Source organism: Vulpes lagopus, chromosome 2 (assembly GCF_018345385.1).
Source record: "Vulpes lagopus strain Blue_001 chromosome 2, ASM1834538v1, whole genome shotgun sequence".
NCBI lineage: Eukaryota > Metazoa > Chordata > Mammalia > Carnivora > Canidae > Vulpes > Vulpes lagopus.
This window is the reverse complement of record NC_054825.1, coordinates 59,370,393-59,396,401: the sequence shown is the minus strand read 5'-3', so window position 1 is coordinate 59,396,401 and position 26,009 is coordinate 59,370,393. Positions and strand designations below refer to the sequence as shown.

The 26,009-nt window shown below is 36.6% G+C and overlaps 1 protein-coding gene across 13 annotated transcripts in view; it reads left to right on the top strand.

The window, feature by feature from the left end:
• Positions 1-26,009, top strand: part of TCF12 (transcription factor 12) — a 383,835-nt gene that overhangs the window by 306,836 nt on the left and 50,990 nt on the right. For 2 of the 13 annotated variants that reach the window (XM_041743088.1, XM_041743084.1), the window contains exon 1: positions 16,889-17,095. The exons of 9 other annotated variants lie outside the window; for them this stretch is intronic. In XM_041743088.1, the coding sequence (XP_041599022.1) occupies positions 17,027-17,095 (69 nt within the window). In that variant the 5' untranslated portion in view covers positions 16,889-17,026. Of the gene's footprint in view, positions 1-16,887; positions 17,096-26,009 lie in introns of those variants that run through there. 2 more of the 13 variants (XM_041743086.1, XM_041743087.1) reach the window with 2 other exon arrangements.

The following is a 26,009-nucleotide window of genomic DNA, read 5'->3' as shown; positions in this document are numbered from 1 at the left end:
TGTTCTCCTCTAGGATTTTGATGGAATCTTGTCTCACATTTAGATCTCTCATCCATTTTGAGTTTATCTTTGTGTATGGTGAAAGAGAGTGGTCCAGTTTCATTCTTCTGCATGTGGATGTCCAATTTTCCCAGCACCATTTATTGAAGAGACTGTCTTTCTTCCAATGGATATTCTTTCCTCCTTTATCGAATATTAGATGGCCGTACATTTCAGGGTCCACTTCTGGGTTCTCTATTCTGTTCCATTGATCTATGTGTCTGTTTTTGTGCCAGTACCACACTGTCTTGATGACCACAGCTTTGTAATACAACCTGAAATCTGGCATTGTGATGCCCCCAGCTAAGGTTTTCTTTTTTAAAATTCCCCTGGCTATTCGGGGTCTTTTCTGATTCCACACAAATCTTAAAATAATTTGTTCTAACTCTCTGAAGAAAGTCCATGGTATTTTGATAGGGATTGCATTAAACGTATAAATTGCCCTGGGTAACATTGACATTTTTACAATATTAATTCTGCCAATCCATGAGCATGGAATATTTTTCCATCTCTTTGTGTCTTCCTCAATTTCTTTCAGAAGTGTTCTATAGTTTTTAGGGTATAGATCTTTTACCTCTTTGGTTAGGTTTATTCCTAGGTATCTTATGCTTTTGGGTGCAATTGTAAATGGGATTGACTCCTTAATTTCTCTTTCTTCAGTCTCATTGTTAGTGTATAGAAATGCCATTGATTTCTGGGCATTGATTTTGTATCCTGCCACGCTACCAAATTGCTGTATGAGTTCTAGCAATCTGGGGGTGGAGGCTTTTGGGTTTTCTATGTAGAGTATCATGTCATCGGCGAAGAGGGAGAGTTTGACTTCTTCTTTGCCAATTTGAATGCCTTTAATGTCTTTTTGTTGTCTGATTGCTGAGGCGAGGACTTCCAGAACTATGTTGAACAGCAGTGGTGAGAGTGGACATCCCTGTCTTGTTCCTGATCTTAGGGGAAAGGCTCCCAGTGCTTCCCCATTGAGAATGATATTTGCTGTGGGCTTTTCGTAGATGGCTTTTAAGATGTCGAGGAAAGTTCCCTCTATCCCAACACTCTGAAGGGTTTTGATCAGGAATGGATGCTGTATTTTGTCAAATGCTTTCTCTGCATCTAATGAGAGTATCATATGGTTCTTGGTTTTTCTCTTGCTGATATGATGAATCACATTGATGGTTTTACGAGTGTTGAACCAGCCTTGTGTCCCAGGGATAAATCCTACTTGGTCATGGTGAATAATTTTCTTAATGTGTTGTTGGATCCTATTGGCTAGTATCTTGTTGAGAATTTTTGCATCCATGTTCATCAGGGATATTGGTCTGTAATTCTCCTTTTTGGTGGGGTCTTTGTCTGGTTTCGGAATTAAGGTGATGCTGGCCTCATAGAACGAATTTGGAAGTACTCCATCTCTTTCTATCTTTCCAAACAGCTTTAGTAGAATAGGTATGATTTCTTCTTTAAACGTTTGATAGAATTCCCCTGGGAAGCCATCTGGCCCTGGACTCTTGTGTCTTGGGAGGTTTTTGATGACTGCTTCAATTTCCTCCCTGGTTATTGGCCTGTTCAGGTTTTCTATTTCTTCCTGCTCCAGTTTTGGTAGTTTGTGGCTTTCCAGGAATGCGTCCATTTCTTCTAGATTGCCTAATTTATTGGCGTACAGCTGTTCATAATATGTTTTTAAAATCGTTTGTATTTCCTTGGTGTTGGTAGTGATGTCCCCTTTCTCATTCATGATTTTATTAATTTGAGTCTTCTCTCTCTTCTTTTTAATAAGGTTGGCTAATGGTTTATCTATCTTATTAATTCTTTCAAAGAACCAACTCCTGGTTCTGTTGATCTGTTCCACAGTTCTTTTGGTCTCGATATCATTGAGTTCTGCTCGAATTTTAATTATCTCTCTTCTTCTGCTGGGGGTGGGGTCTATTTGTTGTTTTTTCTCTAGTTCCTTTATGTGTAAGGTGAGCTTTTGAATTTGAGATCTTTCCAGTTTTTGAATGTATGCTTGTATTGCGATGTATTTCCCCCTCAGGACTGCTTTTGCTGCATCCCAAAGATTTTGAACGGTTGTATCTTCATTTTCATTAGTTTCCATGAATCTTTTTAATTCTTCCTTAATTTCCTGGTTGACCTTTTCATCTTTTAGCAGGATGGTCCTTAACCTCCACGTGTTTGTGGTCCTTCCATATTTCTTGTTGTGATTAAGTTCTAATTTCAAGGCATTATGGTCTGAGAATATACAGGGGACTATCCCGATCTTTTGGTATCGGTTCAGACCCGATTTGTGACCCAGTATGTGGTCTATTCTGGAGAAAGTTCCATGTGCACTTGAGAAGAATGTGTATTCAGTTGAGTTTGGATGTAAAGTTCTGTAGATATCTGTGAAATCCATCTGGTCCAGTGTATCATTTAAAGCTCTCGTTTCTTTGGAGATATTATGCTTAGAAGACCTATCCAGGGTAGAAAGAGCTAGATTGAAGTCACCAAGTATAAGTGTATTATTATCAAGGTATTTCTTGAGTTTGGTTATTAATTGGTTTAAATATTTGGCAGCTCCCACATTCGGGGCATATATATTGAGGAGTGTTAAGTCCTCTTGTTGGATAGATCCTTTGAGTATGAGATAGTGTCCCTCTTCATCTCTCACTATAGTCTTCGGGGTAAATTTTAATTTATCTGATATAAGGATGGCAACCCCTGCTTTCTTTTGAGGACCATTTGAATGGTAAATGGTTCTCCAACCTTTTATTTTCAGGTTGTAGGTGTCCTTCTGTCTAAAATGAGTCTCTTGTAGACAGCAAATAGATGGGTCCTGCTTTTTTATCCAGTCTGAAACCCTGCGCCTTTTGATGGGGTCATTAAGCCCGTTCACATTCAGAGTTACTATTGATAGATATGAGTTTAGTGTCATCATATCTATTCAGTCCTTGTTTTTGTGGATTGTTCCACTGAACTTCTTCTTAAAGGGGAATTTTAAGAGTCCCCCTTAAAATTTCTTGCAGAGCTGGTTTGGAGGTTACATATTCTTTCAGTTCCTGCCTGTCTTGGAAGCTCTTTATCTCTCCTTCCATTTTGAATGAAAGCCTTGCGGGGTAAAGTATTCTTGGTTGCATGTTCTTTTCATTTAGGACCCTGAATATATCCTGCCAGCCCTTTCTGGCCTGCCAGGTCTCTGTGGAGAGGTCTGCTGTTACCCTAATATTCCTCCCCATAAAAGTCAGGGACTTTTTTTCTCTTGCTGCTTTAAGGATCTTCTCCTTATCTTTGGAATTTGCAAGCTTCACTATTAAATGTCGAGGTGTTGAACGGTTTTTGTTGATTTTAGGGGGGGATCTCTCTATTTCCTGGATCTGAATGCCTGTTTCCCTTCCCAGATTCGGAAAGTTTTCAGCTAGGATTTGTTCAAATACATATTCTGGCCCTCTGTCCCTTTCCGCGCCCTCGGGAACCCCAATTAAACGTAGGTTTTTCTTCCTCAGGCTATCATTTATTTCCCTTAATCTATCCTCATGGTCTTTTAATTGCCTGTCTCTTTTTTCCTCAGTTTCCCTCTTTGCCATCAACTTGTCTTCTATGTCACTCACTCGTTCTTCCACCTCGTCAAGCCTCGTCGTTAGGACTTCTAGCTTGGATTGCATCTCATTTAATTGATTTTTAATTTCTGCCTGATTAGATCTAAATTCTGCAGTCATGAAGTCTCTTGAGTCCTTTATGGTTTTTTCTAGAGCCACCAGTAGCTGTAAAATAGTGCTTCTGAATTGGCTTTCTGACATTGAATTGTAATCCATATTTTGTAACTCTGTGGGAGAGTGGGCTGTTTCTGATTCTTTTTTTTGAGGGGTTTTCCTTCTAGTCATTTTGCTCAGTGCAGAGTGGCCAAAAACAAGTTGTATTGGGAAAAGGAGAAAAAGAGAGAGAAGGAAAGAAAAGAGAAAAAGAAAAAAGAGAAAGAAGAAAAAAATAGGGGAAAAAGAGAAGAAAAAGAAAGAAAGGAGAAAAAAGAAAAAAGTGGGGTGGGGGAAGCAATCAGAAATCAAGAAGAAAGAGAGAAAAAAAAAGCGCAAAACAAAACAAACAAACAAACAAACAAACCAAAAACAAAAAAACAAAAAACAAAAAAAACCACGGGGGAGTATCTTCCGATTCTGTGTAGTTTAAGTCCCTTGATTTCCCTTGGAACTGGTCCGTCTCGCTGGTCTTCTGGGGGAGGGGCCTGCTGTGCTGATTCTCAGGTGTTGGCACTTGGGGGAGCTGCTCTGCCCCTGCCTGGTGCAGGGCTCAGTGGGGGTTGTTGACCCCGTGAGGCCCCGGGAGGAAGCCACAGTGGCGGGGGCAGCTCTGGGACCCTGGATCCAGCCCCCGCAGTAGCTCCGGGGCTCTCCTTCTGCAGGGCCTGGGGGCTCCGGGGCGGGGCCGCTGATCTGCTCAGTTCCAGGCAGGAGCGTCCTTGCTGTCCTGGGCCCTCCCGGCCTCTGCCTGTCCCGGGGGAGGCCGGATCCTGGGCTGTGTCCCGGCGCCCTGTGCTCCGGGGCCTGCGCTGTTGGATTTGCGCTCCCGGCGGTGCAGCCCCCTCCGCGGAGCCGCCGCCCGAGCCTCTCCGAGCTGTTCCCGGAGCCGCGCAGCCCCCTCCGCGCGGAGCTTCTTCCTCTGCGCGAGCCGCCGCCGCTGAGCTGTTCCCGGAGCCGCGCAGCCCCCTCCGCGGAGCTTCTTCCTCCGCCCGAGCCGCCGCCGCTGAGCTGTTCCCGGAGCCGCGCAGCCCCCTCCGCGGAGCTTCTTCCTCCGCCCGAGCCGCCGCCGCTGAGCTGTTCCCGGAGCCGCGCAGCCCCCTCCGCGGAGCCGCTGCCCGAGCCCCTCCGAGCTGCTCCGGTCCCGCCGAGCGCTGCAGCCCTTAGGGAGCTCGGCGCACTCTCCGGGGCGCAGTTCCTCTGTTACTGTCCCAGGGAGCCCGAGGGCGTCCCCGCCTTTCTGGGGATCCTGCTCCAATTCCCCGGGAGGCCTTTCCGCGGGGAAGGTCGGTGCAGCTCCTGCTCCTCCGGGACGGGGCTCTCCTGTCCTGGGGACACTCGCCCCGGCCTCAGCCCGGCTCCTCGCGGGGCCCCTCCCCCTCGGAGGCCTTTTGTGTCTTTATTTCTTTTTCCCCGTCTTCCTACCTTGATAGAAGCGCGAACTCTTCCACTGTAGCATTCCAGCTGGTCTCTCTTTAAATCTCAGGCCGAATTCGTAGGTTTTCAGGATGATTGGATGGTTTTCTAGGTAATTTGCTGAGGACAGGTGACCTGGAGACCCTACTCCTCCGCCATCTTGCCCCTCCCCCCTAAAATCTTTAATAAAAAAAAGAAAGAAAGAAACTTTTTGACACTAGAGTGGGTTCCATTTAATATATCTCCAGTGAGTGGAATATGAATCCATTTTCTTAAAGTCACTAAATTTATATTAAATGCTTAAAATGAGTGAAGAATTATTTTAGGCTTTATGGATTTAAGTATGAATAAAGCATGGACCCTTGTACCCTGTCTTCATGATGCTTATAGTCAAAACATTGACCTTTGGAAAGAAGTAATTTTTTTTTTTAAAGAAGTAATTTTGAAATTTTTTTCTATTGAGTAATTGTTGCCCTCTGGGCACATCCAGGAAATGCTTTTTGAATTAAATTAAGAGGGTAAAAATAAATACTGTAAAGCCATTATTTTATGTCATCGATAATAGGGAAGATCATCTGTTAATGACTTCCTGCTCCAAGCTGTATTTTTCAGCTTCCTCCTACTCCAGCTATTCCAAATCATCAAAAATATATTAACTTCTTTTCTTTGCATAAGATTCTAAATTGGGCAGCCCCGGTGGCCCAGCGGTTTGGTGCCACGTTTGGCCCAGGGTGTAATCCTGGAGACCTGGGATCGAGTCCTGTGTCAGGCTCCCTGCATGGAGCCTGCTTCTCTCCCTCTGCCTGTGTCTCTGCCTCTCTCTGTGTGTGTGTCTCTCATGAATAAATAAAAAAAATCTTAAAAATAAAAATTAGACCATTTGTCATCACCTGTTGCTGTCATCATTGTCCAAGCGATCTTTATTTCTTTCCTGGATTATGGCAACATCTTCCCTACTAGTCTTCCAGTTTTCCTTCAGTCATTTTTTTTTTAACACAGGAAAATCCTTTTAAAATCTAAGTCAGATGATATTCTTCTTTTCAAGATACTCCAGTAGTATTTATTACCACTATTAAACCAAAGTCCTAAAAAAAAATAAATAAAAAATAAAATAAATAAAATAAACCAAAGTCCTTAAAATGGCTTTCAAGACCCTTCTGATCTGACCCCTACTGCCTCCCAGATACCATATTCCACTAATTTACCCATCTACCCACACACTTGCCCTCTTACAGCTCTTTAAGATATCAGGCCTGCCATGGGACCTTTGCATTTATTCTTTTCTCTGCCAGAGCACACTTGACTTCGTATCCATGTAGTTGGTCTTCTCACATACTTTTTTTTTTTTTTTTTAAGATTTCTTTATTCATTCAGAGAGAGCGAAGAGAGAGGCAGAGACACAGGCAGAGGGAGAAGCAGGCTCCCTGCAGGAAGCCCAATGTGGGACTCAATCCTGGGTCTCCAGGATCACACCCCGGGCTGCAGGCGGCGCTAAACCGCTGCGCCACCAGGGCTGCCCACATACTTTTTTCTTTGATCATATATCACTTATCACTGGGGATCTTTCCTGACCATCCTACGTAAAATAGCAACATGTCCCCATCACCCCCACTTTTTTAACCTGCTGTATTTTTCTCTGTAATACTTATTATTATTCTCTGATATACTAGAATTTGTTCATCTGTTTCACCCAGGAGAAACCTGATAAGGCAGGGGTTTTCTTTACGTTGTTTATTGGTTTATTGGTAGTACCTAGTTGCATAATAGATGCTCAGTGAATATTTGTTGAATAAATGAACAAACTCAAATGATTTGCAGTATAGCCATGGCTCTTCTTTCATCCTGGACCATGCTCAGCTGAGAGTAGTCTCAGAAGGCATAAACAACATACTGGGTAATCTAAAACTAACAGATCCTTTGAGATGAATTAGGTATATTTTATCCATCTATATTATAAGTGTTTAACATGCTTAAACTTGGGGCAGCCCTGGTGGCTCAGCGGTTTTGCACCTGCCTTCGCCCAGGGCGTGATCCTGGAGACCCGGGATCAAGACCCATGTTGGGCTCCCTGCATGGAGCCCGCTTCTCCCTCTGCCTGTGTCTCTGCCCCTCTCTCTCTCTCTCTCTCTCTCTCTCTCTCTGTCTCTCATGAATAAATAAATAAATCAATAAATCTTTTTAAAAAATGCTTAAACTTTGTAAAAAGTTTTTCAGGGAGGAAAAGAAAAGATCACTGAAATTTTTCCATTTATATAGACTTAGTCTTTCCCTCTGTTAGATATATTAGAGTTAGAAAGATCTGCATTTGGTTTTCCATGTGAGGTTTCAGCATTTGATAGTTGTGTTCTTATATTCAAGAGCTATTTCTTTTTTTAAAAAAATTTATTTATTCATGAGAGACACAGAGAGAGAGGCAGAGACATAGGCAGAGGGAGAAGCAGGTTCCCCGTGGGGAGCCCGATGCAGGACTTGATCCCAGAACCCAGGATTATGCCCTAAGCCAAAGGCAGACACTCAACCACTGAGCCACTCAGGTGTCCCTATTCAAATTATTCCAATTTTAACAGCAATAATAGTTTGAGCCTTTTATATATCAATTATTTCAATATGAAATAATGTTAGGGCAAACAGGAGTTCTCAAGATCACACACCTATAAAGGTACTATGGTATTGCTACTTGCTTTTCACTCTTTACTTTCCTGTTCTATCTGGCAAACTTTCCAGCCTACGTGTTCGTTATAGAATATACCTTTGTTTATAATCCACATAACAGGGACGCCTGGGTGGCTCAGCAGTTGAGCATCTGCCTTTAGCTCAGGGTATGATCCCGGAATCCCAGGATCGAATCCCACATCGGGCTCTTCGCAGGGAGCCTGCATCTCCCTCTGGCTCTGTTTCTGCCTCTATCTGTGTGTCTCTCATGAATAAATAAAGTCTTTAAAAAAATTTTAAAAACCCTATAATCTACATAACAATCTTATTTTATTGATCTTCTAACTTCTCCAGCCAAATGGCACAAAGAAGCAAATCACAGGCCCAAAATTCTTTATTACAGAATAGAAGAGCAGGAGCCACAGCCTACTTAATTACAGTGGGCTCCCCATTAACTCCTTAACTTTTTGTTGCCTGCTAAAATTATAACAAAGCTATCTTTGTAAAGAGGTCTACATGTTTATTTGAAGGACATGGCCAAAAATCTTTTATTTTCAGATTGATACTATGTCAAACATAAAATATCTGGCATGTAAATCAAATTGTACATTACTGAGAAATCAAAATTGTGGGGCTCCTGGCTGGCTCAAATTGTGGGGCTCCTGGCTGGCTCAGTTGGTGAAGTGTACACTCTTGATCTCAGGGTTGTGAGTTCCAGCCCCATGTTGGGTGTAGAGGTTACTTAAAAATGAAATGTTAAAAAAAAAAAAAAAAAAAACTGATCCTGAGCTATTTGAACAATGAGAGCATTAGATAAGAGTTGTTACCTATTGGTAAGATGTTAACCCTTCTCATTTTTTTTAACATTTTGTTCTAGACATTACATAGCTTTGTAAAAAGATGTTTTATATTTTCTTTTTAAGATTTATTTGCTCTAGAGAAACAGGGAACACAAGCAGAGTGGGAGAGGGAGAATCTCAAGCAGACTCCATGCTCAGCATGGAGTCCAATGCAGGGCTCAGTCTCACGACCCTAGATTATGACCTGAGCTGAAACCAAGAGTTGGATGTTTAAATGACTGTGCCACCCAGGCACCCCAAAAGATGTTTTAAATGAAAATATTACTAGATAATAGAAATATGTTACTAGCTCTTTATAAAGATACTTCATTTGCTAGTATAAATGCTACTATAATATAAAGCATTTAGATTCAGCTTGGAACTGAGAAGTTGTGATTAAGTTTTTAGATTCCCTTTTGGATCAACCTTTCATTTCATGTAAGGCTTTTAAGCTCTTAATTATGCCACTCACAGATACAATTATAAAAATATAATTTGGGATCCCTGGGTGGCGCAGTGGTTTAGCGCCTGCCTTTGGCCCAGGGCGCGATCCTGGAGACCCGGGATCAAATCCCACATCAGGCTCCCGGTGCATGGAGCCTGCTTCTCCCTCTGCCTGTGTCTCTGCCTCTCTCTCTCTCTCTCTCTCTCTCTCTCTCTCTGTGTGTGTGTGACTGTCATAAAAAAAAAAAAATTAAAAAAAAATATAATTTAAATTGGTGTGGACAGTGGGTCTCATCTGTGGCATTGAGTCACACAGGGTCTTCAAAAATAGTGACACAAGAAGATGTGAAATATTTCAAAAGACACCTAACAAAATGTGTAGTCTAGTGGAATAAAATTATCCATGGTCTCTAAAATACCAAATTTCTTTGACTAGAATGATTTCAGCTCAGCATGGCAAAGTTTCATTTCCCTATTAATCAGAAGTTCTGAATGAAAATTTTATGGCTTTTTTTTTTTAACAGGGGAAAAGTATTTTTTATAATTTAATAAAAATTTGAGAGACAAAACTTTCAAAAGAGGAATTCCTTGTTTGGGGGGGATAGTGGATAATAAAAGGTTTTATTGGTGGTGAAATGACTAGGAAATCTTTGGCCTAATTTAATGCCTGCACTTTGCAGAAATGGAAACTTGGACTCAGGGAAATGCAGTGTCCTACCCTAAGCTCCTATACCTTCTAAGAGAGCTAAAACCTGGATCCCCTGTCTCTGGACTCCTAGTCCAGTGCTCTTTTTCATTATATGGTGTGACTCCACAGTGTTTGGAACCTGAGCAGCCTATCTCACATTACAGAATACTAATGAGTCATAGGGAGAATATTTCTGCCATATTATATGTACTTGTGATATAGTGTTGACCTTAATAATAAACATTATTTTGCCACAAAAATGAGTTTATTTGGGAATAACAGAGAATTGCAATTCAGGACAAACAAGCTATGGCAAAACCAATAGGCAAGTCAAACAAAGGAGAGGAATATTATTTTAGGGAGAAAAAGAAAGTTTGGAAGGTTGTTTTGAAGCAAAAGCCCTTAGAGAAAACCAAGAGTTCAAGGTGAAAATGTTTCTCATTGATGAGCTGTGGGGGTAGTCAGTTTCTTGTAGGAAATGCAATATACATCTTTCCCCGGTTGGGCCCTGTAATTGATTATTTTTTCCAGTTGGGGATTCTTCTGTTAGGGATCTATAATTGACAACCTTCCTGTAATTTGATATTGACTGATTAGGCTCCTCTTTCAGCCTCCCCTTCTAACATCCTCAGTCCACTTCAGTGAGGTTTCTTTTTAATAGTTTTCACAGTACATAGAACAAGTAACAGGTTTCTTCTTTCAAACTTTTGTGTCTTTCCCAGTCTGACTGATAAAGGATACTTGTTGTAGGGGGTGGCATTATGGCCTTTCACAGTGAAGGATAGTAAATATTAGTCCAAGTTCACTTTTGTTTTTGCTTTGTGTTGGACTGACACCATCTTTTATTTCCTCCCCTGTTTATTATACCCTTTTCACTTGTGTTTTCAAAATGAGGTATCAGGGATCCCTGGGTGGCACAGCGGTTTGGCGCCTGCCTTTGGCCCAGGGCGCGATCCTGGAGACCTGGGATCGATTCCCACGTCAGGCTCCTGGTGCATGGAGCCTGCTTCTCCCTCTGCCTGTGTCTCTGCCTCTCTCTCTCTCTCTCTCTCTCTGTGTGTGACTATCATAAATAAATTAAAATAAATAAATAAAATCTTTTTTAAAAAAGAGGTATCATTTGACTTTTGTTCAGAGTGGTCACAATTTAATAGTAAGAAACCATTCTTTTTTAAAATTGGATTTTCCATAAATTCAGGATCTTGGGTGACTTCTTGCAGTGACTACAGCTATTAATTGTTTTGTTACTTGATTACAATATGAATATGATTACAATATGTAGACTCTAAACATTTAATTAATTATCGATATGAAGTACTTAAAAATTACTGCCATGTACAAGAATTTTTACCGAAACACAAAACATAGATTGGGACCAGAAATAGCTTAATATATAAATTCCTTAGAGCTTTAGACTGCAGATTCTTGAAATGGCTGTGGGCTAAAATGCAGGTGTTACTTTTGGTCTCTTTAAAAATAAAATAGAACATAGTATCTTGTTGCTGTTCCATTTCTCATAAATTAAAGGGATCTAGTGCTTTCCAGTTTAGAAGAAAAAAAACTGCAGAAGAAACAAACAAAAAAAAAAATCAGGTGGCGCTTTCTCTAAGTGAGAGCTAACTTAACCCAAGACCAAATTGTTTACCTCCTATAGATTTTATTTTTATTTTTTTATTTTTTATAGATGATTTTAAATAATAGTTTTGTTTGCTAGCAGTTTTGTTGTTCAGTTGCCTAATAAGTCAATAGTCAAAAAACTTTGTCTTGAAAGCTCTTCAGAAGTGCTGATTTATTGAGGAATTTAAAAACCTGAGTGTCCTCATCTTTTCTTTTACTTGCACACACACACCATTAGGCAGTCCTGTGATTATAGAGCCATCTGCAGGAAAATTATCAAGTTGCAACATAGTTAATGATTCTCTTACTATGTTATTTCAAGTAGCAAATGAGAAGTGACAAACTGCAATTCATGTGGGGAAAGAAATGGACAGCCAAGAGATGTAGGAATTACTAGGGAGGGGGGACCCCATCCTTTAGTTTTTCAAAGAAAACTGCTTTGTCATAGTGAGTTTGTGATCAAAAGAAACATGCAATTTGCTTCAGGTTTTACATATTCTCTGTAATTACAGTTCTATCTCATTTGAAGGGTGTCTAATGATAGCCTTTGAGAGGCTTTGTGTGATCCATCAGCTCTTTTTGTATTAATATCAGGAGGATACTATTTATTTACCCCAAAAAGAGATTTATTTGCTTTCTCCTCCAGGAGTTATGATTGTTTTTACACATCCTCATTATACACATGTGGTTGTTAAAAGGGAAACTAAACAAGTGTTCTTTTGCCCTGTAAATGTAGTTTATAGAGCTGATTCTTACCATTGGCTATACAGATAGGTGTTTTCTATTTTGTTAATCATTAAGCATTTGTAAATTCAAATTAGGCTTGAGATTTTTGTAAAGATGTAATAAAAATTCTGATGTTCTGTGTCTGAACCAGGTAATATGATTTGTGAACTTCGGCATTGTTTTTACTCTGCTCTGAAAAGTTTTTTTTTTTGAAAAATGTATGTTTATATGTGTGTTGATGTTCCTCATATCCAACTAATATCCAAGTAAACTGTATACCAGTATTCAGACCAATCTACAGTATCATACACTATAAATCTGATTATTTGGTTGGGCTAAGATTTAGGTACTCAAAATTAAGGCATAATTGGAACCATTTTTTCAGGGTATCACCTGAGTAAAAAACACAGAGTCTTTAATTTTTAAGATTTTCATACAGTGAAAACACAGTATTTAGAAAAAGACCAGAAACAGCTTCAACACTTAGGAATGACTTTAGTAACAAAGCAGCATATACTAGAAAAATCTATAATATAATGTTCACCTATAAAACCTGGTATTATGTTACCTGATGTTAGCTAGACTAAAATATTACACGTTTAGGAGACCACATTCATTCACAAGTCATTTCTCCACAAGCTAAATAAGGAAGAGGAGGCATTGGGGAAGAGTCTTTTGCTTTGAATCTGCCCACTTGTAGATTCTATCACTTACTATTCCTCTTAAACCTGTCCTCACTCCCACCTCCTTTGCATCCAGTAATTTTATTAGTTATTTACTGAGTTTCATGCTTAGGCAAACATAGCCCATTTGTGGAATTATTCACATGTGAACTTTGTTTGGCTTCATTTATCACTCTGAAAGTCTTATTTTCCAGGAATTGATTCACTTAGAAATAATGTTGAAACTTTTCATAAGGAATCTTCTAATGGGTTTTAGATTTACTTTTCTAGCCAGATCTTCTGGCCTTTTGGGACACCAGAATGTTGCCTCCTTGTTTTAGAAAAATGTACTAGAAGATTAACCATTAACTGGCCTTTATTTAACTAATTAATTCAAGATGTGTAATTCAGTTCAATTAAATTTTTCTTTTGAATGCTTTTTAGAATTTTAGATCATTCTTGAAACATTCTTGCTTAAGAATAGTTCATAAAACAGGTATGAGATTTATAGTAATCCAAATAGGGATAAAGAAGAGCTAACAAAATAGATTAAAATAAAATACTGCAATAGGTAATTCCATGAAATGTTGCATGGCTCTCCAAGGAAGAAGATATGTCTGTTTCCCAACCAATAGAAAAATAAGGAAAAAAATTTTGTATGGAGGCTTGGCATTTAAACAGAAGTTGCCAGAAAGTCCCTCTCTAGTAGACTTTTCAAAAACCTCTTTTCCTCAATTTTTAGTAAAAAAGTAAAATTGCTTAGGCCAAAATACATTGTAGCTTTGTCTTACCTAGTTTACGTCTGTGCTTGATGACCGTTGGAATGACCATAAACATCCCATCCTGAACCATTGAAGGAAGGGGAACTGTATTTGAAAATTAGTGAAATGCAATAATCCTCAAATCAGGAATCATCAGCTTGCTATAATAAAAGATGTATGGCTCTAAGTCATATTTTTTTCAGGGTTCTGTGACATTTTCATTAATCACGCTGCCAGTGTGTACAGTAACACCCATTTTGTTATAAAATTTGGTGATTGTTTAGACTATTAGATAAGATAGCATGAATATTAAGTCAGATCACATCATCTTAGAATAACACATAAGTGATTAAGTAGAATTGTTGGTGGAAACCATTCAGGATAAAAAGTGCAGAACAGTTCAGAGCTCCTGTACAGACTGCATGTCTGTCTGAAATCAGGTTTAAAAAGTGGCCCTGTCTCCAGCTGACTCGTTTTGTCAGACTGAGTCACAGGATTAACCCTTGACATATTCCTTTAAAAAAAAAAAAAAAGGCAAAGATTAAACAACTGCATTCACTAGAGCAGCACTTGATCCATCTATATGCCTTTTTTCCTGTAATATGATTCTTAAGAAAAAAAAATTGTGCTGCAGCTGTTGCATAGATTAAATTAGAATTTTTTCAAAAAATATTTTTGAGGAAGAGAAAAAAAACTTATAAAAGATCATTTGTAATAGTGATAAAACGACAGTTTTCATCAACCAGTTGTAGTTCATTTGGGGTAAGGCCAACTTCAAAAAAATGATATTTGGGGGTAACAAAAGACCTTGCCATAGCACACAACTGGACTATAGGAACATTTTATTTAGGTTACCACTATTTTCTTGATGATTTACTGTATTTGAAAAATTAGCTTAATGTCCTGTGTATGTAGATATCTCTAAGTTTCTGCTTCCACTCTCAATTTAGGCAGTAGTGTATACCAAGTGAATATGTTGTGTACTGGGGAAGATGATGTTGTCTTAAATACACATGTATGGATTTTGTATCTCTGTTTTTAAAAGCAGGAATGAAAAGGAGAAGCAAAAGCTTTTAATTACTCAACTCTGTGTAGAAACTATTATGTTTCACATTCAGGTTTCCACTTTAATAGCAAACTTCTCCACTTGCTTAATAAACTACTTTAGAACAATAAAAGATCATACTGTCTGATTTTACTCTGAACTTTTTTAATCTGAATATTTGTTTATTCTTTTTAGAGTATCATGCCTCTAAAATAAAGAACTGATGATGAAATACTAAAATTTTCATTGTGCTTTAATAGCCAAGATTGTGTAGTTGGGTTTACATTATAGTGTGTTTTATTAGACAAAATAGTACTCTGTATCACAAGTCCCAGAGAAATGAGCCTACTGTAAGTGGATTTTGTTGTTGTTGTTACCATCATATAAAAGTTGTCTCAAGTTGGAACAATGATTATAGGAAGAAATGTTCAAGTATTATCAGTGCTTCATGTCTTCTTTCTTTTCCCCATTCCTCTATTTCTATTCAAAAGTAAATTTTTACATTTTTAATCATTAAGAGAAAAAGATGACTGATTTTCCTTTTTTTTTTTTTTAAGAGTAGTTCTGTCAGAGAACGACTATATCTATGAAAGAGTAAAATTTACTTGAATGGTTTTAAGGCTTGGCATTGTTAATTGTAAATCAAAGCTTTTTACACAGTTCTCTAAGGATTGAAATGGGTCTTTGTGGTCTCTCAGGAGGGAGGAAGTTACAAACCACTCTGCAGACTGGCATTTTAATAGTCTGCTGTACAGTGATGTTCTTTTGCAGCTGCTGCTTAGTCTTTTCTGTATCTGGAGAATGTGGGGAGGTTTTATTGTTATTCCGATACCATCAGCTTTTAAACATTGTGAAGTTAGCTGGCCTTATTGTCTGATTTGGTTTTATTACTGTAATTTGATCAGTATGCTTCATAAGAATGGATTGGGGGTTTTTTTGTTTGTTTTTTGCTCTCTTATTGAATGTTTCTGGAATATTTTAGAAGAGCTCTGCTTCATAAAGATGCCTTGGAAAAAGGTGATGTGCCCCTTTTTGCAGCTTGTTAGCTCTCCTCTGATTAGTGCAGTTTTGTTAGAACCTATAAGGCACAGAGAGAAGAGAGAGTAATACAAAGAGGTTTTGACAGGGAGCAAGGAGACAAATGTTTCCATTCTGTTTCTCTGGGTTAGAATCCAGACAAATGCAAAAGAAAGACAAATTGAAAACTTTTTTAAATAACAAAATAATATGTGGAGAAACGTATTTGCAGACAGTATCTAAAACGTTTTGACCTATGAGTATAATGAAATGCTTAAGTCTGTGAGACATTTCTATACCTTGTTTTTCCTTTTTGAGAAATTTGAGCATTAACATAAAAATATGATATACAAAGTATTCTTTAAGAACAATAATGAACTTGCAGGAAAGACTTTTCGGAAACTTTTTTTTTTAATCAGCTGTAATGCACATCTTGTCTGTCATACACACCAGCCTTTCACACTTTTATATAAGGGAAAACAAACCTTGTTTGTTTTTCTATTTAACTACTGAATTCCTTTCACATATTAGATGGTCTAGAAGAGTGTAGTCCATTATAAACTTTTAACTGGTGTGGTAAATGAGGAATTTGAGGAGGTTTGTAACTGAAAATCGTATTATGTTTTTAAAAACATTTTATTTTCAAGATAATTTTTTTAAGTTTTATACTGAACTTTTTCAAGAAATGTGTTCCTTTCAACATTTTTTCCAATATGATTTTTATAACCTAAAAAAAAATCATCATCTGCTCTAGCTAGTTAAGAGGTACTTATGTGATGGGTCCGCTTTCTCCAGGAAGTGATTTTGTACAAGGCTTAACTGTCTAGATCCTTCTTGTTACACATGATTCAATGTTTCCAATTCCTGATAGCTTGATCATGTGTTTATCAAAGTTGGAAAGCAACTTTAGACAGGCCAGATGGTAATGTTGCTAGAGGTATATAGCAAGCTGGGTTTCCCTGCCACCTGTACTCTAATTTAATTAATTAAAACTAAAAAACAGATTGAGAGATGTCAGTTTGCCTTTCTTTGAGAGAGAGTTATATATCATATATATGACAAAATTAACAACTCCCTGGGACATTTATATCTAGGACACTATATCTCTTTTCATTATTTAGCGTTCCTAAGTGACTTGTATTTTTTTAATACCCAAACTTTGTCTTCTTGGTATCCTCCACCAATGCAAGGACTTGATAGAAATTGAAAGAGGTTACTTACAGCATAAACCCTCCCCTCCCTCTCTGGTCTGTGAGTTGGTTCAGTCCTATTTTGCATAAGTTCCTTTTGAGTAGATCCATGTGTGGATGCATAGTGCTGAAGACTTAACTCTGTTTGGCTGTGTGGATGTATGTCTTGGAGAGAAGCTGTATGCATTAGCTGCAAACTAACATTTTCAAAATCAACATGTATTGTGCTTATCCTGTCCCTGGAATGGGCAGCAATTCTTTGATGTATTACTACAATGGGAAAACGGTAAGTCCTTTTCTTTGTTCATATAGCTTCTAAATGGCTTGTTTAATGGAAAATAGTGTAGATTAATTGCTTTTTACTAAGACCTGTGAGGTTTTATTATTTTCTGCAAACATTTAAACTGTGTGTTTCTTTGTAAGTAGTGTCAGTAAAGTTGCCTTTGACACTGTTACTCAATAGTTGTTGGCTTTTATTTTAGAAATAGGATAGAAAATAAACCTGAATTTGTGACTTATTATTTTTAATGCCTGATATCGTTAATAGCAATGAGCTTGAAAGTACATTTTTTCAATGTTTTTCATATTGTAAACATAATTTATATATAAAATATATACACATTCACAGAGAAAGAGGATTGTTTGATGCTTTGTAGATAGAAAGGAAAGATGAAAGTCATCTTGGATATTCATAAAAATAACAAGTATGAAGCTCTGGGAATGATTAGGGAAGCAGTCAGCTAGTGAGGGCCGTATTTCCTGTTTGGAGTTTCAGGTCCAGAGCCTGACTTTACTGGGATACCATCTGTTTCCAATCAAACTAGAATTTTGACCCTGTACAGATTCATAAAGTAAATCACTATTTTTCAAAGAATGCATTTAAACATTTTCCAAAGAATGTATTTCTGGGCAATTTATAGCACATGGTTAGATGTTTTAAAATAATACCTTTCTGTGTTGCTAAGCAAAGCTTTTCTTAATATTATTTAGTATATTTCTACAAAAGTATCTTTAAGTCAGAGGATTTTGTATATTCTAAAAGTGAGCTTCACTGGAAAATTAGGAGTTATCCTTATAATTGATAAACATGGTAAAAATGCTATACTACTGAATAACAATCTTGGATTTATGTCAGAAATTCAGTATTTTCCTCCTTAATCTTTACCAAAAAAATTTTCCCCTCAGGTGTCTTATTAAATACACATACGACTTTAGTGATTTTTGGGGGGGCGGTTAAGAGTGGAGGCATTTTTAGTGTTTGAAGTTATAAAGAAAATATAATCACATTTTCCTAAAATAGGTATAAAATCAGATATGCTTGTTCCTTCCCTTTTTTACTGGTTGAAATGTTTTAAAGTAGCATATGGTTCTAACCAGGATACATGAGAACTAATGAAAGCACTTTCTCATTCTCTGACTGCTTTGGGAAGGCCTCTTTGGACTCTGATAGCATTTGGTTAACTTTTGGTAAGCTTTCTTAATAGATGATAATCAAGCCAGAATATCCTAAACTTATTTAAAAAGTATGTATTCACACTACACATATAAGCAGAGCTTTGGAGAATGTGAGAGGTGGATTTAGATGGGGAATATAAGTGAAATTATTTGATCTTTGTATAGCTTCCTTGCTGTCTTTAAAATGTGAAAATACTTTTATATCCAATTCTAAGTAAAATAGTCATTTTGAAGATTGTGTGTCTGTGAGTTCAGTAAAATTAATTGTACAAGACCTCTGAAGCGGGGAGAGGCTATAACTCAAATTGAGTTTAGATTTTATTCTTTCAAGAGCACAGATCACTCTATTACAACATTTCTCTTTGTTCTACATTGGGTTGGGGGCAGGGGACAGCTTTGATGGTATTAAGTATTTCCAGACTTACGGTAGATGACCTAGCGGGTATGATAGAGAAGTGTAGCCTGAAAATTGATAGCCTGTGCCTGATATAGGTCAAAGGTGATTTTTATATTCTTCAAAAATGCATAAAGAGCTGATACATTGCTTAATCCTCTGTATCATAAGGCCCTAGTCTTAATGTATTTTCCTATGTGTATTTTATTTTTACCACCTCTAGTTTTTTCATTATTCTCTTATAACTCTTCAATAAGAAAACGATGTAGTATGTAATTACATTATCCAAAGACTATGTGAATGCCTCACTTTATTGTGAATATTGATTGGAGAATGTCTACCCATCAATGGATCATGGTAAAAACTAGTACTTTAACTTAGTATTTCCAGACTCTAAGTGAAATATATACTTCATTCAGTTACGGAATTTTTATATAATCCTCATAGTGAACAGGTTAAATTTAAGCTCACTCTTTAATCCCACTTTCCAGTTTATTTTAGATGATAGGGCAGGTTAATAGTTTGAAATGCTAACAAGTTCCCATTGATTTCATTTTTAAGATCCCATTGTGGGTGTTAAGGGAGCAAGAAATCCTAATTGGTACTGGTCTTAAAATGCTTTCTCTTTTTTTCGGGTTTTTATTTTTATATTTTCAAGTTGGTTTCGTGTATTTAAGGATGTTTGAGGTATTTTAACAATAAGACTGAATAGTCTTTAGCAAAAAACAGATTAGTGAGAGAAGAGGTTTTCTGTATTTTATTATTTAAGATTTTGTGGTCATATTATGTTGTTGGAAGTATAACAGGCTTGGGCATCCATATGCAGAAACGCCAAGATGTTAACCCTATTTTTCCCACTATTTGAAAAGAGAAGGGCTTAATAATCTGTATCATATGTAGCCTTTGTGTAGTTGTATTCTGTAACATACTGTAAGATATTAATATGTTTATCATAAACAGGAAACTGAAAACCATTTTGAATATCAAGTTTTTGAGATTCAAAAAATAGCAAGGAATAATGGGTTTCTGAGCTTCCTTATGTATAAAGAACTTGGCCTGCGTTCAGTTTTCTCATTGATATGACTAAATTGTGTCCTTTATGCAGAAAGGTAGAAAGTCTTAGAGGTAAAGGAAGTAAAGTTTTGGGAGGAGAGGATTCCTGTTTTCTTCACCTTGAGGATTCTGGAGTTTCGGCCTTCCTCTGATCTGATCAGCCTCCATTTTCTAGGCCTTGAACTGAAGATGCTACAGAGTGTTCCAGGTATAAAAATTGCAGCAAGTACAGACATGATGCTCTTTTAATTGTATGACGGGATTCTTTTAATCTTATTAGAGACAACACAGAAATTCAAGTTTTGAAACTCAAGCTTAGAAATACACTTTTAATATTGAGCTTCTTTGGATGGAATCTGGGAAAGAAGAGACATGATTATAAGGGCTACTCTCTGTCAGGAACTATACTGAGGGCTTTATGTTTACCTCCTTTAACTCTCAAAACCTCTCTCATTTAGTTGTTACTACCATTCTTTTATAAATTAGGAAAACAAGGTTTCTGGGAAGTTAGATAACTTGCTCAAGCCTCACCCAGTTAGTAAGTGCTGAAGTTAGAATTGAACCCAAATCTCTCTCCCAAGAGCAGGTTTTCCCAAAGGCAAGTTAACTAGTCTCCAAAGCAAAAGGCCAGACTTCATTTATCCTTACTTTAATTTGTATCAAAACATGCCACACTAGAAAGAAAATGTAACTGAGGAAAACAGGAGACCACCCTTATAAACACATAATGTATTTTGCATATATGATGAGACTAACAGTTTTATGAATGCAAATTGATGTAGTCAGTCAAGCAGATTTTTATTAGTTTCTGTGGAAGAGCTTTAAACTAGATTTGTTTAAAAACTCAGGAAATCAGACTAGCTTGGTCTTCTTTTCTAATAGAACTCATAGTACTGAAAATTGGTTTAGCCATGGTTTTGGCACCTGCCTGCCCCTGTAGTTTGTATTTTCATAAGAATTAGAGTATGAAGTAGCTAATGTTTCATTGTAAATACTTCTAAGCCTTATTTTGCAAATAAACATTCTCAGTTAATAAAAGCACAGAAACCATCATGAAAGCATATAGAGCTACATTTGGGTTCCATTGGGAATTTATTGCTAATTAACATGAGAGAGGAAAGTACAAGGGAATTAATTCAAATTTCTAGCCTGTGTATGGGTCCAGTAGAGTTAAGTCTAACATTTGTATGATGAGGAAAACATGAATTAAAGAATTCTGAAATACAGTGCTAAAGACCTAGAATGACAAGGACTTTTGCTTAAATCTACTTTGAAGTTCCTCCGCTTTACCAAAACTATCTAGAATATAGATATAAATCCAAAAGTTTTTTTTTTTTCTTATTTTGTGAGCACAAATACCAGTGAGTTTAAAACTTACAGCCGTTGCCAGGAGAGTATGTTGTCCCTGGTCAGCTTTATTAATGTTTTAGAAGGAAATATATATCCCTTTCCACTAGTTCATGAATGTGTTGAAGAGATCAGGTGATGTATTGTTGGATCTAAATTTCTTTAAAATATAGGGAACTAAGGAATGACACTCATTGCTTTGTTCAGTATATTAACTTAGCATACAAATTTCAAACCCAGTCCCTTAAAAATTCCATAGTTTCTCTCTCAGGAAAAACTGTGATTATTACAACAATGATAGCAGTTACAATAAAGAACTGGTGAAAGATGCCCAGTGATGTTAATTTAAGATTAATAAAAATGTGCTTGACTTCCTGAGACATTTTTCTCACAATTGAAAACCAGTAATATCCAACCGTGCTTGTTTGATAGCAGAATTAGTAATTGATTTTTGAGCTGCTTTGTACTAAAAACTGGAATTTTGTTTTCTTGTTGTTAGGAAATTTTACTTAATTTCACCCCTAAATATGTCTCTAGGAATTCTTGGGAAAATATATTGATCCCTTTATTTATGAAACTGTTGAAAATAAAAGCACGTATTTTTATCCCTTTTACAGAAGTCCCAGTTGTGTTTTTAGCAGGCTAATTAGATAAAAGGAATCCTCAGAGATGGTTTATATATCCCTGAGTTAGTCCTTGTACTTCAGACGTTGTGCTTTATAATGCCTTTGGTTTGAGTTCTTAGGGTATTTGATATTGAAACTATGTAAATATTTTCCCACTTAGGCTTGGAATTACCGTAAAAACTCCAGTAGTAGATTGGACTTGATGGCAAAATGGCAAAATTTCTATTTTTATGAAGTAATAAGGTACTGAAAGCATTAAATATTTATCAAATCTGTTACTTAAGTATTCTTATACTGGAAAATTCTTTTTTTTTTTTTTAAGATTTTATTTATTCATTAGAGAGAGAGAGAAAGAGAGGCAGAGACACAGGCAGAGGGAGAAGCAGGCCCAATGGAAGGAGCCCGACATGGGACTCGATCCCAGGACTCCGGGATCACACCCTGGGCTGAAGGCAGGTGCCAAACCGCCGCTGAGCCACCCAGGGATCCCCAGATACTGGAAATTCTTAAATTAGGCAATGGTTTTATAGATTTATTTAAAGTCATTAATGTCTTTCTTTGGGGTTATATTTCTTTTAATTTTTATTAGAGAAAGGAACAAGGAAATTGGAAAGCCATAAATTTCAGAAACCTTAAAATTTTGCCATTTAGGTTAAAGATGCTTTTTATTTAAGTTTATATGTTAGATCAGTATTCACAGAAAATAATGGCTTGAGAATGATCAGAAAAATTAATAGGAAATTGTTTTTAGGAAATTTCTTGAACTTCCTCTAACACCTACCTAGCATCCTTGTCTGAATCAGTATAATTCTTAAAGCAAAATTTTTCTTTACTTTTTTTTAAACAGCCTCTTTTTACTAAATTCAGGGCCCCCAAAATTCAGAATTAGAAACTGTTGTTTGTTTTATTGTGTGAGGAACTTGGATGGGTTCATCATCAATAACCAAAAAATAAATTCTTATAGTAATTACCTAGTTTTTCTTAATTTTTAAGTGTTGACCCTTAACATGCATGTTTTAAAAATTATTGGCCCAGGGGTTTAAATACAGTTCTGAAAGATATACTTTTCCTTAGGTTGTGGTTTTCTTTTTTTTTTTTTTTTCAGTGACTTAGATTTTTTTTCCCCGGTTTTAGGTCCTCAGGTGGTATATCCTATAAGTTTATTATTGTTTAATACAAAATATAGTTATATAAAAATCAGATAAATTAAGTGGCTATTCCTGAATATAATATTACACTTTTATTTTGAAATTGTGGTGTAGGGTACATTAGCCAAACGTTTTGTTACCTTGGTAAGTTGATAAAGACTGTGCTAAAGATGATTTCTCTTACTAAACTTTTCACATATGGGAGGTCCTTGTTAGCATGTATTAAAGTTTTTAATGTTACTTAAAATACTGGAATTTAAGGAAGACTGCTATTTACATCATCTTGACAATAGGGCTAATAGATGCCTAAATATAATGAAATCTTAATAATAATTACTGTGTAAGAACATATTCAGATAAGCTTTTCCATCTTTCTTTTTTCCGAATCAGGTCAAGATGTTCCTAAATCATTTAGACAGTTTAGGCTAATACTGGTTTTCATAGGCCTGGACTCCAAGAATATTTCTTTCAAAATAATTTACGCAATTCTAAACTGAGTAAGGAAAAATGATTTAGACCTATGTTGTTCAGTATAGTAACCACTAGTCGCATGTAACTATTTGATTAAAGTAAAATTAAAAATTCAGTTCCTCAGCTGTACTGTTCATACTTCAAGTGTTCAATAGTCACATGTAACTAGTGGCTACTATATTGTATAGCACAGATGTAGAACATATTTATCATCACAGAGACCTCTGTTGGATAGTGCTCATCTAAAGCATTCCTCTCATTTTCTGTGGAAGGGTATCTTAATTAAGATTTATAGCTATTCTCACATACTAAAGAATTCCTAACTCATCTCCTATCATTTGGGACGTTTAAAAATATCAGCCACCACACAGGCTATGGATCTATTTTTAAAGGCATGGGGAATGACATCGTCTTTTAACCCATCACTGGATGTGACACAATTTTAAAAAAATGAAAAAGAAAAACCTATCTTTTTAGCAAAAGCTGCTACTTCGCATCTTTTCTCAATAACTATCAGAAAATCATTTATGGCTCCCTGCCTGACAAGGATGTTTCCAGTATTAATCACAGGAAGGATGCATTGAAATCAAGAACACAGTGCACAGCTCCAGCCTTTAGAGCTGAACAGAGAATGATCTGCCCTGAATTAGGAGTTATCCATATGACAAAACTGAATCATCCAAGCAAGTAAAAAGGAATGTTTTTGTAACTTGACTCCCAGTTGGTTGAATGAGCTAAAACATCCCAAGGATAATTGTGTAATCACTGTAAAGAGTAATTGTGAATATTCACCCCTGAAATGCTCTGTCACTCTTAAAAAGTAAGTTCGGGTGGGTGACATGAGGACATTAAAGATATTGATGTGGATTTGTTCTTTTCAACCAGACTTAACAGGAAGGGATCTTAGATTTTCAGTTATATTCATTCAAGTTGGAATAAATGTTACAGTTCTGTTCACCAGACACTCAAAATTTCTCTCACCCCATTCCTGGAGGATAAAATGTGTAAGTGCTTGGGAAAGAAGGCAGTGTCATGATAAAAGTTGTGAGCCTTTCATTCTGAAATGGAAGTTAGAATTCTAAAGAAAAGTTATAAATATCTACCACATTTTAATATATCTTAAATTATTTAATTATACCTTCTTTTAGGGTTTTTTTTTTACTATTATTAAGTAATCTCTACACCCACCGTGGGGGTCGAACTCACAAACCTGAGATCAAAAGTCACAAACTCTACCGACTGAGCCAGCAAGGCGCTCTTCTATTTCTCTTTTGAATAGTTTGATTCCTGGTAGATTTTAATTATTTTAAAGCATATATATTCCTTTCTCTTAATTTTAAGATTGTTTGTTGTGATACAAAATCATACTGAAGATGTAAACGTATGATTAGATCATTAACTAGAGAAAAAAAAACCTGGCATCTATGTGCAGGTGATCAGATGACATAAGCAGTCTGGTTTTAATTTGTGGCCAGTACTGATTGTAACTAAAAGAGACTTGCTCTTTTTGTGGAATTGGCTGACTATTCCCCTACATCTGGAGTTAATAAAGTCTTTGAGACCACATCAGTTGCGCTTTGCCGCAAGAACTCTTTGATCTGAAAAATTGAGACTGGCACAACTGCTGCTTCATAACATTGCATCTATGTTTTTGCAAGCTATGGTTAAGATACCAAAAGTAAAGTTATTTGGCCGGTGTTAGAAATGCTGTTAGATGGGCCTCTTTAAGAACCAGGTTTTTCAAACATTTTTATTATGATTAAAAACTTTGAACTTATGTTAGTAAATAAATGATAAGCTTTTTTAATAGTTTAGAGTTTTTACCATTTTCATTTATAAGATCTATCTTTTAAAAGTCCATTCATTCCTTTTCAAAGTCTGTTTATAAAAACTAACATTAAAAACAATTTTACCTCTAAAATGAGCCTTGTTTTTTCCATACAGCTTAAATTTTTTACATAAGAATAGGCAAGTCTCTTCTGCTTTTGTTGTGTTTATCTTGGTTTTCTCGTTTTCTATGACAGTGATTATCTGATCAGCATATTCTTCTTCATTTAACAGTGATTGTAAATCAGTACATTCAGGTTTATCCTATATTTGCTTTTATAATTGCAAAAATTTAGAATCTTTTAAAGTGTAGTATATTATGTATGGAATACAGTGAATTGAATGGGAATAAAGGTAAATATAAATTGACAAATTACACATTTAAATTGACAAATTATGTAGTTTTTTGTGAAATGACACATCACAATGAGTTTTTTTCACAAGTTGGAGGCTTAGATATTATTTCAATCTATAACGCGGATAGAGTTAGAGAATTTTGTATTTCATGCTTTGAGATCATGATGGTGTATATAGTAAATAAGCATTTGTGACAAGAAGCGTATGTTCTAATGCTGTCTTCTAAATTTCATCTCATTTGTATTTTCTCACTGGTCTTTAGATTTACTTTATTCTTCATTGTTTGTAGTTTCAGCCTAGTTTGGAAAAACCTATGTATAAAAGGGACAGAGGACATCTAGGTGTAGCTAAGTTTAGATACTGATACTTGATTAAAAGAAAAAAAGTGCAAAATTCCTTTCCTAAAAACTCTTCCTGCCCATCAGCCTATATAATACATTCAAAACACCTTTGTACATACCCAGTTATTTCACTCTGACACTGTCTTATGTATAACACTAAACTAGAAAAATATATTTAGTA